The 16,620-nt window shown below is 61.5% G+C and overlaps 1 protein-coding gene across 1 annotated transcript in view; it reads right to left on the reverse strand.

The window, feature by feature from the left end:
- Positions 1–2,154: 2,154 nt before the first annotated feature.
- Positions 2,155–16,620, reverse strand: part of LOC147094624 (inactive serine/threonine-protein kinase TEX14-like) — a 66,960-nt gene continuing 52,494 nt past the window's right edge. Inside the window, exons 14-17 of the mRNA XM_085974461.1 lie at positions 15,548–15,886; positions 8,773–9,100; positions 4,454–4,620; positions 2,155–2,280 (exon numbers count right to left, since the gene is read on the reverse strand). Of these exons, the coding sequence (XP_085830587.1) occupies positions 2,179–2,280; positions 4,454–4,620; positions 8,773–9,100; positions 15,548–15,886 (936 nt within the window). The 3' untranslated portion in view covers positions 2,155–2,178. The remainder of the gene's footprint in view (positions 2,281–4,453; positions 4,621–8,772; positions 9,101–15,547; positions 15,887–16,620) is intronic.

Genomic DNA, 16,620 nt, shown 5'->3' on the forward strand with positions numbered 1-16,620 from the left:
CTGGAGTCGGGGTGACCGGGGTCGGGGTGACCGGGGTCGGGGTGACTGGAGTCGGGGTGACTGGGGTCGGGGTGACCGGGGTCGGGGTGACTGGGGTCGGGGTGACTGGGGTCGGGGTGACCGGGGTCGGGGTGACTGGGGTCGGGGTGACCGGGGTCGGGGTGACCGGGGTCGGGGTGACTGGGGTCGGGGTGACTGGGGTCGGGGTGACTGGGGTCGGGGTGAGTCGGGGTGACTGGGGTCGGGGTGACTGGAGTCGGGGTGACTGGGGTCGGGGTGACTGGGGTCGGGGTGACTGGGGTCGGGGTGACTGGAGTCGGGGTGACTGGGGTCGGGGTGACTGGAGTCGGGGTGACTGGAGTCGGGGTGACTGGGGTCGGGGTGACTGGAGTCGGGGTGACTGGAGTCGGGGTGACTGGAGTCGGGGTGACTGGAGTCGGGGTGACTGGAGTCGGGGTGACTGGGGTCGGGGTGACTGGGGTCGGGGTGACTGGGGTCGGGGTGACTGGGGTCGGGGTGACTGGAGTCGGGGTGACTGGAGTCGGGGTGACTGGAGTCGGGGTGACTGGGGTCGGGGTGACTGGGGTCGGGGTGACTGGGGTCGGGGTGACTGGAGTCGGGGTGACTGGAGTCGGGGTGACTGGGGTCGGGGTGACTGGGGTCGGGGTGACTGGGGTCGGGGTGACTGGAGTCGGGGTGACTGGAGTCGGGGTGACTGGGGTCGGGGTGACTGGGGTCGGGGTGACTGGGGTCGGGGTGACTGGGGTCGGGGTGACTGGAGTCGGGGTGACTGGGGTCGGGGTGACTGGAGTCGGGGTGACTGGGGTCGGGGTGACTGGAGTCGGGGTGACTGGGGTCGGGGTGACTGGAGTCGGGGTGACTGGAGTCGGGGTGACTGGGGTCGGGGTGACTGGGGTCGGGGTGACTGGGGTCGGGGTGACTGGAGTCGGGGTGACTGGGGTCGGGGTGACTGGAGTCGGGGTGACTGGGGTCGGGGTGACTGGAGTCGGGGTGACTGGGGTCGGGGTGACTGGAGTCGGGGTGACTGGGGTCGGGGTGACTGGGGTCGGGGTGACTGGAGTCGGGGTGACCGGGGTCGGGGTGACCGGGGTCGGGGTGACCGGGGTCGGGGTGACTGGAGTCGGGGTGACTGGAGTCGGGGTGACTGGGGTCGGGGTGACTGGAGTCGGGGTGACTGGGGTCGGGGTGACTGGGGTCGGGGTGACTGGGGTCGGGGTGACTGGAGTCGGGGTGACTGGAGTCGGGGTGACTGGGGTCGGGGTGACTGGGGTCGGGGTGACTGGGGTCGGGGTGACTGGAGTCGGGGTGACTGGGGTCGGGGTGACTGGGGTCGGGGTGACCGGGGTCGGGGTGACTGGGGTCGGGGTGACTGGAGTCGGGGTGACTGGGGTCGGGGTGACTGGGGTCGGGGTGACTGGGGTCGGGGTGACTGGGGTCGGGGTGACTGGGGTCGGGGTGACCGGGGTCGGGGTGACCGGGGTCGGGGTGACCGGGGTCGGGGTGACCGGAGTCGGGGTGACTGGGGTCGGGGTGACTGGGGTCGGGGTGACCGGGGTCGGGGTGACTGGGGTCGGGGTGACTGGAGTCGGGGTGACTGGAGTCAGGGTGAGTCGGGGTGACTGGAGTCGGGGTGAGTCGGGGTGACTGGAGTCGGGGTGACTGGAGTCGGGGTGAGTCGGGATGACTGGAGTCGGGGTGAGTCGGGGTGACTGGAGTCGGGGTGACTGGAGTCGGGGTGAGTCGGGGTGACTGGAGTCGGGGTGACTGGGGTCGGGGTGACTGGGGTCGGGGTGACTGGAGTCAGGGTGAGTCGGGGTGACTGGGGTCGGGGTGACTGGAGTCGGGGTGAGTCGGGGTGACTGGGGTCGGGGTGACTGGAGTCGGGGTGACTGGAGTCGGGGTGACTGGAGTCGGGGTGACTGGGGTCGGGGTGACTGGGGTCGGGGTGACTGGAGTCGGGGTGACTGGAGTCGGGGTGACTGGAGTCGGGGTGACTGGAGTCGGGGTGACTGGTGTCGGGGTGACTGGGGTCGGGGTGACTGGAGTCGGGGTGACGAGTTGGGGTGACTGGTGACTGGAGATGGGGACACTGGGGTGAACGAGCCTATTCCAGCCCCATGTTTGCTCCCTCCCCTCACCTCACTGTCACGAGGACACTCACGTTTGCAGCTTGCAGTCCACTCCGAACGTCGTCTCGTTGGAGCAGCGAATATTCCAGCATTCCAGCAGCTCACAAATGGACATAACTCCGGCACTGCCCTGTAACAGGTGGGATTAAACCAGGGTGAATGCAACAGACATGCAGACAGTGCCAGCGTCTGCAATCCCAGACAGCTGCCAGTCACAGACCCTGGGGAGAGTCGGAGCCCGTGGAGACCCGTACCCCGGGGAGATTCGGAGCCCGTGGGGACCCGTACCCGGGGGAGATTCAGAGCCCGCGGGGACCCGTACCCCGGGGAGATTCAGAGCCCGCGGGGACCCGTACCCCGGGGAGAGTCGGTGCCCGTGGGGACCCGTACCCCGGGGAGATTCAGAACCCGCGGGGACCCGTACCCCGGGGAGACTCGGTGCCCGTGGGGGCCCATACCCCAGGGGGAGTCGGCGCCCGTGGGGACCCGTAACCTGGGCAGATTCAGAGCCCGCTGGGACCCGTACCCCGGGGAGAGTCGGTGCCCGCAGGGACCCGTAGCCCGGGGAGAGTCGGAGCCCGCGGGGACATGTACCCCGGGGCGAGTCGGTGCCCTTGGGGACCTGTACCACGGGGAGAGTCGGGGCCGGTGGGGACCCGTACCCCGGGGAAAGTCGTTGCCCGTGGGGACCCATACCCCGGGGAGAGTCGGTGCCTGCGGGGACCCGTACCCCGGGGAGAGTCGGTGCCCGCAGGGACCCGTAGCCCGGGGAGAGTCGGAGCCCGCGGGGACATGTACCCCGGGGCGAGTCGGTGCCCTTGGGGACCTGTACCACGGGGAGAGTCGGGGCCGGTGGGGACCCGTACCCCGGGGAAAGTCGGTGCCTGCGGGGACCCGTACCCCGGGGAGAGTCGGTGCCCGTGGGGACACATACCCCGGGGAGAGTCGGTGCCTGCGGGGACCCGTACCCCGGGGAGAGTCGGTGCCCGTGGGGACCCGTACCCCGGGGAGAGTCGGCGCCCGCGGGGACCCGTACCCCGGGGAGATTCAGAGCCCGCGGGGACCCGTACCCCAGGGAGAGTCGGTGCCCATGGGGACCCGTACCCCGCGGAGAGTCGGTGCCCGTGGGGACCCGTACCCCGGGGAGATTCAGAGTCCGCGGGGACCCGTACCCCGGGGAGAGTCGGTGCCCGTGGGGACCCATACCCCAGGGGGAGTCGGCGCCCGTGGGGACCCGTACCCTGGGCAGATTCAGAGTCCGCTGGGACCCGTACCCCGGGGAGAGTCGGTGCCCGCGGGGACCCGTAGCCCGGGGAGAGTCGGAGCCCGCGGGGACCTGTACCCCGGGGCGAGTCGGTGCCCTTGGGGACCTGTACCACGGGGAGAGTCGGGGCCGGTGGGGACCCGTACCCCGGGGAGAGTCAGTGCCCGTGGAGACCCATACCCCGGGGAGAGTCGGTTCCTGCGGGGACCCGTACCCCGGGGAGAGTCGGTGCCCGTGGGGACCCGTACCCCGGGGAGAGTCTGTGCCCGTGGGGACCCGTACCCCGGGGAGAGTCGGTGCCCGTGGGGACCCGTAACCTGGGGAGATTCGGTGCCCGTGGGGACCCGTACCCCGGGGAGAGTCCATGCCCGCGGGGACCCGTACCCCGGGGAGAGTCGGTGCCCGCGGGGACCGGTACCCCGGGGATAGTCGGAGCCCATGGGGACCCGTACCCCGGGGAGAGTAGGCGCCCATGGTGATACGTACCCCGGGGAGAGTCGGCGCCCACGGGGACCCGTACCCCGGGGAGAGTCGGTGCCCGTCGGGACTCGTACCCCAGGGAGAGTCGGTGCCCGTGGGGACCCGTACCCCGGGGAGAGTCGGAGCCCGTGGGGACCCATACCCCGGGGAAAGTTGGTGCCCATGGGGACCCGTACCCCGGGGAGAGTCTGTGCCCGTGGGGACCCATACCCCGGGGAAAGTTGGTGCCCATGGGGACCCGTACCCTGGGGCGAATCGGTGCCCATGGGGACCCTTACCCCGGGGAGAGTCAGCGCCCGTGGGGACCCGTACTCCAGGGAGAGTTGGCGCCCATGGTGACACGTACCCCGGGGAGAGTCGGAGCCCGTGGGGACCCGTACCCCGGGGAGAGTCGGAGCCCGTGGGGACCCGTACCCCGGGGAAAGTTGGTGCCCATGGGGACCCGTACCCTGGGGAGTGTCGGTGCCCGTGGGGACCCGTACCCCAGGGAGAGTCAGCGCCCGTGGGGACCCGTACCCCAAGTGCATCTGAGCTGAAATGGATGAACTGCAGCAGGTACCTGGATGGTCAGGGGCAGTGGTGGATCTGTGCTGGAGCTGCTCTGGTGCTCTGTGGACCCCAGTGTCTGCGGCTCCTCAATCCCTGGGACACGGGCCGAGCCGTCAGTGATGTCCTGGAGTTGCTGAAACGCCACAGAGCTCGATTCACCCCCAGCGATGTTGCAACCTAAACACAGAAATCAGCAAACGTCAGGCGAACCAGTGTAGAGGGAGCTTTACTCTGTATCTAACCAGTGCTGTACATGCCCTGGGAGTGTTTGATGGGACAGTGTAGAGGGAGCTTTACTCTGTATCTAACCTGTGCTGTAGCTGCCCTGGGAGTGTTTGATGGGACAGTGTAGAGGGAGCTTTACTCTGTATCTAATCCGTGCTGTACATGCCCTGGGAGTGTTTGATGGGAAAGTGTAGAGGGAGCTTTACTCTGTATCTAACCCCGTGCTGTACCTGCCCTGGGAGTGTTTGATGGGACAGTGTAGAGGGAGCTTTACTCTGTATCTAACCCGTGCTGTACCTGCCCTGGGAGTGTTTGATGGGACAGTGCAGAGGGAGCTTTACTCTGTATCTAACCTGTGCTGCACCTGCCCTGGGAGTGTTTGATGGGACAGTGTACAGGGAGCTTTATTCTGTATCTAACCTGTGCTGTATCTGCCCTGGGAGTGTTTGATGGGACCGTGTAGAGGGAGCTTTACTCTGTATCTAATCCGTGCTGTACATGCCCTGGGAGTGTTTGATGGGAAAGTGTAGAGGGAGCTTTACTCTGTATCTAACCCGTGCTGTACCTGCCCTGGGAGTGTTTGATGGGACAGTGTAGAGGGAGCTTTACTCTGTATCTAACCTGTGCCGTACCTGCCCTGGGAGTGTTTGATGGGACAGTGTAGAGGGAGCTTTACTCTATATCTAACCCGTGCTGTACCTGCCCTGGGAGTGTTTGATGGGACAGTGTAGAGGGAGCTTTACTCTGTATCTAACCCGTGCTGTACCTGCCCCGGGAGTGTTTGATGGGACAGTGTAGAGGGAGCTTTACTCTGTATCTAACCCATGCTGTACCTGCTCTGGGAGTGTTTGATGGGACAGTGTAGAGGGAGCTTTACTCTATCTAACCCGTGCTGTACCTGCCCAGGGAGTGTTTGACGGGACAGTGTAGAGGGAGCTTTACTCTGTATCTAACCCCGTGCTGTAGCTGCCCTGGGAGTGTTTGATGGGACAGTGCAGAGGGAGCTTTACTCTGTATCTAACCCGTGCTGTACCTGCCCTGGGAGTGTTTGATGGGACAGTGTAGAGGGAGCTTTACTCTGTATCTAACCCGTGCTGTACCTGCCCTGGGAGTGTTTGATGGGACAGTGTAGAGGGAGCTTTACTCTGTATCTAACCCGTGCTGTACCTGCCCTGGGAGTGTTTGACGGGACAGTGTAGAGGGAGCTTTACTCTGTATCTAACCCGTGCTGTACCTGCCCTGGGAGTGTTTGATGGGACAGTGTAGAGGGAGCTTTACTCTGTATCTAACCCGTGCTGTACCTGCCCTGGGAGTGTTTGATGGGACAGTGTAGAGGGAGCTTTACTCTGTATCTAACCCGTGCTGTATCTGGCCTGGGAGTGTTTGATGGGACAGTGTAGAGGGAGCTTTACTCTGTATCTAACCCGTGCTGTACCTGCCCTGGGAGTGTTTGATGGGACAGTGTAGAGGGAGCTTTACTCTGTATCTAACCCGTGCTGTACCTGCCCTTCGTTGGCTCCCGGTCCAGCAATGCCAGAATTTTAAAATTCTCATCTTGGTCTACAGATCTCTCCATTGCTCTCCCCGCTCCCTATCTCTGTAACCTCCTCCAGTCCTACAACCCTCCGAGATCTCTGCACCCCTCCAATTCTGGTCACTTGCGCATGCCCCGATTTCCATCACTCCACCATTGGTGGCCGTGCCTTCAGCTGCCGAGGCCATAAGCTCTGGATTTCCCTCCCTAAACCTCTCCCCCTCAGTACCACACCGGGTGTGAGATCAACTAACACACCACTAGGCTGGGGATGGAGCCTGGGCCTTTACTGCACTGTGTGTGTCTGTGTCTGGTACCTTCTCAGTGGAGTACCAAAGTGGTAAATAAAGGAAACTACGATGGTCTGAGGAGCGAGTTGGGTAGAATTGATTGGGGAATGGCACTCAAAGGGTTGACGGTGGATAGGCAATGGCAAACATTCAAAGATCGAATGGATGAACTACAGAATTTGTTCATCCCAGTTTGGCATAAAAATAAAACAAAAAAGGTGACTCAACCGTGGCTAACAAGGGAAATTAGGGATAGCATAAGATCCAAGGAGACGACATATAAATTGGCCAGAAAAAGCAATAATCCTGAGGATTGGGAGCAGTTTAGGATTCAACAAAGGAGGACAAAGAGATTAATTAAGAGGGGGAAAATAGAATATGAGAGTAAGCTTGCAGGGAACATAAAAACTGACTGTAAAAGCTTTTTTCGATATGTGAAGAGAAAAAGATTGGTGAAGTCAAGTGTAGGTCCCTTACAGTCAGAATCAGGGGAATTTATAATGGGAAACAAAGAAATGGCAGACCAATTAAATACATACTTTGGTTCTGTCTTCACAAAGGAGGACACAAATAACCTCCCAGATATGCCGGGGAACATAGGGCCTGATGAAAGGGTGGAACTGAAAGAAATCAGTATTTGTCAGGAAATGGTGTTAGGGAAATTGATGGGACTAAAGGCCGATAAATCCCCTGGGCCTGATAATCTACATCCTAGGGTACTTAAGGAAGTGGCCCTAGAAATAGTAGATGCATTGCTGATCATCTTCCAGAACTCGATAGACTCTGGAACAGTACCCATGGATTGGAGGGTAGCTAATGTTACCCCACTATTCAAAAAAAATGGTCGAGAAAAAGCGGGGAATTATAGACCGGTAAGCCTGACATCGGTAGTGGGGAAAATGCTAGAATCTATTCTAAAAGATGTAATAGCAGAGCACTTGGAAAGCAGTGACAGGATCGGACAAAGTCAACATGGATTTACAAAAGGTAAATCATGCTTGACTAATCTACTGGAATTTTTTGAGGATGTAACTGGTAAAATAGATAAGGGAGAACCAGTGGATGTGGTGTATTTGGACTTTCAGAAGGCTTTCGATAAGGTCCCACATAAGAGATTAGCGTGCAAAATTAAGGCACATGGGATTGGGGGCAAGGTATTGACTTGGATAGAGAACTGGTTGGCGGACAGAAAGCAAAGAGTTGGAATAAACGGGTCGTTTTCCGAGTGGCAGGTAGTGACTAGTGGGGTACCGCAAGGATCGGTCCTAGGACCCCAGCTGTTCACAATATATATTAATGATCTGGACGAGGGAATTGAATGTAATATCTCCAAATTTGCAGACGACACAAAGCTGGGTGAGAGGGTAAGCTGTGAGGAGGATGTCGTGAAACTCCAGTACGATTTGGACAGATTGGGTGATTGGGCAGAAACATGGCAAATGCACTATAATGTGGATAAATGTGAGGTTATCCACTTTGGTGGCAAAAACAGGAAGGCAGATTATTATTTGAATGGCAATAGATTGGGAGAAGGGGAAGTGCAACGAGACCTGGGTGTTCTTGTGCACCAGTCGCTGAAGGTAAGTATGCAGGTGCAGCAGGCGGTTAAGAAGGCAAATGGTATGTTGGCCTTCGTAGCAAGAGGGTTCGAGTACAGGAACAAGGATGTCTTGCTACAGTTGTACAGGGCCTTGGTGAGACCGCACCTTGAGTACTGTGTGCAGTTTTGGTCGCCTTACCTGAGGAAGGGCGTTCTTGCCATGGAAGGAGTGCAGCGAAGATTCACCAGGCTGATACCTGGGATGGCAGGAATGACGTATGAGGAGAGATTGTGTCGATTGGGCTTATACTCACTGGAGTTTAGAAGATTGAGAGGGGATCTCATCGAAACTTATAAAATTCTGTCAGGCCTGGACAGACTAGATGCAGGAAGGATGTTTCTGATGGCCGGGGAGTCCAGAACCAGGGGTCATAGTCTAAGAATAAGGGGTAAGACATTTAGGACTGAAATGAGGAGGAATTTCTTCACCCAGAGAGTGGTGAACCTGTGGAATTCTCTGCCACAGAGGGCGGTGGAGGCCAGTTCATTAAATATATTCAAAAAAGAGTTGGATATATTTCTTAAGGCTAAAGGGATCAACAGATATGGGGAGAAAGCAGGGACAGGGTACTGAATTTGGATGATCAGCCATGATCTCATTGAATGGCGGAGCAGGCTCGAGGGGCAGAATGGCTTACTCCTGCTCCTATCTTCTATGTTTCGATGTTTCTATGTCCTACCTGTGTCCTTGCCGCTGTCTTTGTTGTTGGTGGTCTGCCTCTGCTCCAGCTCCAGCTCCTGCTCCTGCTCCAGCTCCAGCTCCTGGTCCAGTACCTGCTCCAGCTCCTGGACCAGCTCCTGCTCCAGCTGCGCTATCTCCCACTGGCTGCCTGCGAACTGCTCCAAAGCCTGGATTCCGCTCAGGAACCTTCTCTGCAGCCTCTCCAGGGAGCAGTTAGCCCACTCGAGCAGGCTCGCCGACTCCTGGATGCTGCCAGCGCAGTTCAGGAAGGAGACCTCTGGCCTCCGGATCGAGCTGGAGTGCGGTGGGACCGGGAAGTTGCTGGGCTGCACAGGGACCGAGAGCACAGGAGACCCGGGTGTGGATTAATACGAGAGAATCAGGACTCCAACCCCGCAACAAACTCCATCCCCCTCCCCACTGAACAAACTCCATCCCCCTCCCCACTGAACAAACTCCACCCCGCAACAAACTCCACCCCCCGACAAACTCCACCCCCCCGACAAACTCCACCCCCCGACAAACTCCACCCCCCCGACAAACTCCAGCCCCCCGACAAACTCCACCCCCCCGACAAACTCCACCCCCCGACAAACTCCACCCCCCCGACAAACTCCAGCCACCCGACAAACTCCATCCCCCCGACAAACTCCATCCCCCCGACAAACTCCATCCCCCCGACAAACTCCACCCCCCCGACAAACTCCACCCCCCCGACAAACTCCACCCCCCCGACAAACTCCACCCCCCGACAAACTCCACCCCCCGACAAACTCCACCCCCCCGACAAACTCCAGCCCCCCGACAAACTCCACCCCCCCGACAAACTCCACCCCCCGACAAACTCCACCCCCCCGACAAACTCCACCCCCCCGACAAACTCCACCCCCCGACAAACTCCACCCCCCGACAAACTCCATCCCCCCGACAAACTCCACCCCCCCGACAAACTCCATCCCCCCCGACAAACTCCACCCCCCCCGACAAACTCCATCCCCCGACAAACTCCACCCCCCCGACAAACTCCATCCCCCGACAAACTCCACCCCCCCGACAAACTCCACCCCCCCGACAAACTCCACCCCCCCGACAAACTCCATCCCCCGACAAACTCCACCCCCCCCGACAAACTCCATCCCCCGACAAACTCCACCCCCCCGACAAACTCCACCCCCCCGACAAACTCCACCCCCCCGACAAACTCCACCCCCCCGACAAACTCCACCCCCCCGACAAACTCCACCCCCCGACAAACTCCGCCCCCCCGACAAACTCCGCCCCCGACAAACTCCACCCCCCGACAAACTCCCCCCCCCGACAAACTCCACCCCCCCGACAAACTCCACCCCCCCGACAAACTCCACCCCCCGACAAACTCCACACCCCCGACAAACTCCACCCCCCCCGACAAACTCCACCCCCCCGACAAACTCCACCCCCCGACAAACTCCACCCCCCGACAAACTCCACCCCCCGACAAACTCCACCCCCCCCGACAAACTCCACCCCCCCGACAAACTCCACCCCCCGACAAACTCCACCCCCCCGACAAACTCCATCCCCCGACAAACTCCGCCCCCCGACAAACTCCACCCTCCCGACAAACTCCACCCCCCGACAAACTCCATCCCCCCGACAAACTCCACCCCCCGACAAACTCCACCCCCCGACAAACTCCACCCCCCCCGACAAACTCCACCCCCCCGACAAACTCCATCCCCCCGACAAACTCCACCCCCCGACAAACTCCATCCCCCCGACAAACTCCACCCCCCCGACAAACTCCACCCCCCCCGACAAACTCCACCCCCCCGACAAACTTCACCCCCCCGACAAACTCCACCCCCCACAAACTCCACCCCCCACAAACTCCACCCCCCCGACAAACTCCATCCCGACAAACTCCACCCCCCGACAAACTCCACCCCCCCCGACAAACTCCACCCCCCCCGACAAACACCATCCCCCCGACAAACTCCACCCCCCGACAAACTCCACCCCCCCGACAAACTCCACCCCCCCCGACAAACACCATCCCCCCGACAAACTCCACCCCCCGACAAACTCCACCCCCCCGACAAACTCCACCCCCCCCGACAAACTCCATCCCCCCGACAAACTCCACCCCCCGACAAACTCCATCCACCCCGACAAACTCCACCCCCCCGACAAACTCCAGCCCCCCGACAAACTCCACCCCCCGACAAACTCCATCACCCCGACAAACTCCACCCCCCCGACAAACTCCAGCCCCCCGACAAACTCCAGCCCCCCGACAAACTCCAGCCCCCCGACAAACTCCAGCCCCCCGACAAACTCCATCCCCCCGACAAACTCCACCCCCCCCGACAAACTCCACCCCCCCGACAAACTCCATCACCCCGACAAACTCCATCACCCCGACAAACTCCACCCCCCCGACAAACTCCAGCCCCCCGACAAACTCCAGCCCCCCGACAAACTCCAGCCCCCCGACAAACTCCATCACCCCGACAAACTCCAGCCCCCCGACAAACTCCAGCCCCCCGACAAACTCCAGCCCCCCGACAAACTCCACCCCCCCCGACAAACTCCAGCCCCCCGACAAACTCCATCACCCCGACAAACTCCATCCCCCGACAAACTCCACCCCCCCGACAAACTCCATCCCCCGACAAACTCCATCACCCCGACAAACTCCAGCCCCCCGACAAACTCCACCCCCCCGACAAACTCCACCCCCCCGACAAACTCCACCCCCCCGACAAACTCCACCCCCCCCGACAAACTCCAGCCCCCCGACAAACTCCACCCCCCCCGACAAACTCCACCCCCCCCGACAAACTCCAGCCCCCCGACAAACTCCATCACCCCGACAAACTCCACCCCCCCGACAAACTCCACCCCCCGACAAACTCCACCCCCCGACAAACTCCACCCCCCGACAAACTCCATCCCCCGACAAACTCCATCACCCCGACAAACTCCACCCCCCGACAAACTCCACCCCCCCCGACAAACTCCAGCCCCCCGACAAACTCCACCCCCCCCGACAAACTCCACCCCCCCCGACAAACTCCAGCCCCCCGACAAACTCCATCACCCCGACAAACTCCAGCCCCCCGACAAACTCCATCACCCCGACAAACTCCACCCCCCCGACAAACTCCACCCCCCCGACAAACTCCACCCCCCGACAAACTCCACCCCCCCGACAAACTCCACCCCCCCGACAAACTCCACCCCCCCGACAAACTCCAGCACCCCGACAAACTCCAGCCCCCCGACAAACTCCATCCCCCGACAAACTCCACCCCCCCGACAAACTCCATCCCCCGACAAACTCCACCCCCCCCGACAAACTCCAGCCCCCCGACAAACTCCATCACCCCGACAAACTCCACCCCCCCGACAAACTCCACCCCCCGACAAACTCCACCCCCCGACAAACTCCACCCCCCCGACAAACTCCACCCCCCGACAAACTCCACCCCCCCGACAAACTCCACCCCCCGACAAACTCCACCCCCCCCGACAAACTCCAGCCCCCCGACAAACTCCACCCCCCCGACAAACTCCACCCCCCCGACAAACTCCAGCACCCCGACAAACTCCACCCCCGACAAACTCCAGCCCCCCCGACAAACTCCACCCCCCGACAAACTCCATCACCCCGACAAACTCCACCCCCCACAAACTCCACCCCCCCGACAAACTCCATCCCGACAAACTCCACCCCCCACAAACTCCACCCCCCCGACAAACTCCATCCCGACAAACTCCACCCCCCGACAAACTCCACCCCCCCCGACAAACTCCACCCCCCCCGACAAACACCATCCCCCCGACAAACTCCACCCCCCCCGACAAACTCCACCCCCCCCGACAAACTCCACCCCCCCCGACAAACTCCACCCCCCCGACAAACTCCATCACCCCGACAAACTCCAGCACCCCGACAAACTCCAGCCCCCCGACAAACCCCAGCCCCCCGACAAACTCCACCCCCCCCGACAAACTCCACCCCCCCCGACAAACTCCACCCCCCCCGACAAACTCCACCCCCCCCGACAAACTCCACCCCCCCCGACAAACTCCACCCCCCCCGACAAACTCCACCCCCCCGACAAACTCCATCACCCCGACAAACTCCAGCACCCCGACAAACTCCAGCCCCCCGACAAACCCCAGCCCCCCGACAAACTCCACCCCCCCCGACAAACTCCACCCCCCCCGACAAACTCCACCCCCCCCGACAAACTCCACCCCCCCCGACAAACTCCACCCCCCCCGACAAACTCCACCCCCCCGACAAACTCCATCACCCCGACAAACTCCAGCACCCCGACAAACTCCAGCCCCCCGACAAACCCCAGCCCCCCGACAAACTCCACCCCCCCCGACAAACTCCATCACCCCGACAAACTCCAGCCCCCCGACAAACCCCAGCCCCCCGACAAACTCCAGCCCCCCGACAAACTCCACCCCCCCGACAAACTCCACCCCCCCCGACAAACTCCATCACCCCGACAAACTCCACCCCCCCGACAAACTCCACCCCCCGACAAACTCCACCCCCCCGACAAACTCCAGCCCCCCGACAAACTCCACCCCCCCGACAAACCCCAGCCCCCCGACAAACTCCACCCCCCCCGACAAACTCCATCACCCCGACAAACTCCAGCCCCCCGACAAACTCCAGCACCCCGACAAACTCCAGCCCCCCGACAAACCCCAGCCCCCCGACAAACTCCACCCCCCCCGACAAACTCCATCACCCCGACAAACTCCACCCCCCCGACAAACTCCACCCCCCGACAAACTCCACCCCCCCCGACAAACTCCACCCCCCGACAAACTCCATCCCCCCGACAAACTCCATCACCCCGACAAACTCCACCCCCCGACAAACTCCACCCCCCCCGACAAACTCCACCCCCCGACAAACTCCACCCCCCCCGACAAACTCCATCACCCCGACAAACTCCACCCCCCGACAAACCCCAGCCCCCCGACAAACCCCAGCCCCCCGACAAACTCCACCCCCCCCGACAAACTCCATCACCCCGACAAACTCCATCACCCCGACAAACTCCAGCCCCCCGACAAACCCCAGCCCCCCGACAAACCCCAGCCCCCCGACAAACCCCAGCCCCCCGACAAACCCCAGCCCCCCGACAAACCCCAGCCCCCCGACAAACTCCAGCCCCCCGACAAACTCCATCACCCCGACAAACTCCAGCCCCCCGACAAACTCCACCCCCCCCGACAAACTCCAGCCCCCCGACAAACTCCACCCCCCCCGACAAACTCCAGCCCCCCGACAAACTCCATCACCCCGACAAACTCCAGCCCCCCGACAAACTCCACCCCCACCGACAAACTCCGCCCCCGACAAACTCCGCCCCCCCGACAGACTCCAGCCCCCCCGACAGACTCCAGCCCCCGACAGACTCCATCCCCCGACAGACTCCATCCCCCGACAGACTCCATCCCCCGACAGACTCCATCCCCCCGACAGACTCCACCCCCCCGACAGACTCCACCACCCCCGACAAACTCCATCCCCCTTCCTCTTTCTCCCCCTTCCTCTCTCTCCCCCCTCCCTCTCTCTCCCCGCTCCCTCTCTCTCCCCGCTCCCTCTCTCCCCCCTCCCTCTCTCCCCCCTCCCTCTCTCTCCCCCCTCCTCTCTCTCCCCCCCTCCCTCCCACTCTCTTCCCCCCCCACTCTCTCCCGCCCCTCCCTCCCACTCTCTCCCGCTCCTCCCTCCCACTCTCTCCCGCCCCTCCCTATGCCTCCATCACCCCCAGTTCTAGACGAGGGAACTAGATGTAATATCTCCAAGTTTGCAGACGACACAAAGCTGGGTGGGCGTGTGTGCTGTGAGGAGGATGCAGAGAAACTCCAGTATGATTTGGACAGGTTGGGTGATTGGGCAGATGCATGGCAGATGCAGTATAATGTAGATAAATGTGAGGTTATCCACTTTGGTGGCAAAAACAGGAAGGCAGATTATTATCTGAATGGCAATAGATTGGGAGAAGGGGAAGTGCAACGAGACCTGGGTGTCCTTGTGCACCAGTCGCTGAAGGTAAGCATGCAGGTGCAGCAGGCGGTTAAGAAGGCAAATGGTATGTTGGCCTTCAGTAGCGAGAGGATTCGAGTACAGGAACAAGGATGTCTTGCTGCAGTTGTACAGGGCCTTGGTGAGACCACACCTTGAGTATTGTGTGCAGTTTTGGTCTCCTTATCTGAGGAAGGATGTTCTTGCCATGGAGGGAGTGCAACGAAGATTCACCAGACTGATACCTGCGATAGCAGGAATGACGTATGAGGAGAGATTGGGTCGATTGGGCTTATACTCGCTGGAGTTTAGAAGAATGAGAGGGGATCTCATTGAAACTTATAAAATTCTAACAGGATTAGACAGACTAGATGCAGGAAGGATGTTCCTGATGGCGGGGGAGTCCAGAACCAGGGGTCACAGTCTAAGGATAAGGGGTAAGCCATTTAGGACAGAGATGAGGAGGAATTTCTTCACCCAGAGAGTGGTGAACCTGTGGAATTCTCTACCACAGAAGGCAGTGGAGGCCAATTCATTAAATATATTCAAGGAGTTAGATATATTTCTTAAGGCTAAAGGGATCAAGGGATATGGGGAGAAGGCAGGGACAGGGTACTGAGTTTGGATGATCAGCCATGATCGCATTAAATGGCGGAACAGGCTCGAGGGGCTGAATGGCCTACTCCTGCTCCTATCTTCTATGTTTCTAAGTTCCTCCGTCCATCCTCACCTTCATTGCCCGCTCCAGACTGAGTCTGGGAGACGGGTGCTTGTGCTGTGAACGCTCTCCCTCTCCCTCTCTCTCTCCCTCTCCCGAGGTGAACTCACTGACGGACTCCAGGAGCAGGCTGCTGTCGGACTCCATGTCGATCTCGCAGCCGTATCGCACGCTGTACACCCTCACTCTCTCCCTGCGGGGGTGCAGGGGCTGGCTCGGGATCCCGTCCCTCGCTGTGCGTGCCGCGCACCCTGCCATGCTGAGCTCCGAGCCGCTGCTCCGGTGCGAGCTAGAGGAGGTGGAATCTGTTCTCTTCAATCTGTTAGCCCCACGATCGCTCGCTTCCAGCCCCTGCCCATGAAAAGGGAAATTGATAAATTGTCAACTACCAACCCTTACCCCGCGGGCGCCGACTCTCCCCGGAGTACGAGTACCCGCGGGCTCCGACTCTCCCCGGGGTACGGGTCCCCACGGGCTCCGACTCTCCCCGGGGTACGGGTCCCCACGGGCTCCGACTCTCCCCGGGGTATGGGTCCCCACGGGCACCGACTCTCCCCGGGGTACGGGTCCCCACGGGCTCCGGCTCTCCCCGGGGTACGGGTCCCCACGGGCTCCGACTCTCCCCGGGGTACGGGTCCCCACGGGCTCCGACTCTCCCCGGGGTATGGGTCCCCACGGGCTCCGACTCTCCCCGGGGTATGGGTCCCCACGGGCTCCGACTCTCCCCGGGGTACGGGTCCCCACGGGCTCCGACTCTCCCCGGGGTACGGGTCCCCACGGGCACCGACTCTCCCCGGGGTACGGGTCCCCACGGGCACCGACTCTCCCCGGGGTACGGGTCCCCACGGGCACCGACTCTCCCCGGGGTACGGGTCCCCACGGGCACCGACTCTCCCCGGGGTACGGGTCCCCACGGGCACCGACTCTCCCCGGGGTATGGGTGCCCACGGGCTCCGACTCTCCCCGGGGTACGGGTCCCCACGGGCTCCGACTTTCCCCGGGGTACGGGTCCCCACGGGCACCGACTCTCCCCGGGGTACGGGTCCCCACGGGCACCAACTCTCCCCGGGGTACAGGTCCCCACG

Source organism: Somniosus microcephalus, unplaced genomic scaffold (assembly GCF_052327205.1).
Source record: "Somniosus microcephalus isolate GS21.2 unplaced genomic scaffold, FLI_Smic_1.0 unresolved_chr1, whole genome shotgun sequence".
Taxonomy (NCBI): domain Eukaryota; kingdom Metazoa; phylum Chordata; class Chondrichthyes; order Squaliformes; family Somniosidae; genus Somniosus; species Somniosus microcephalus.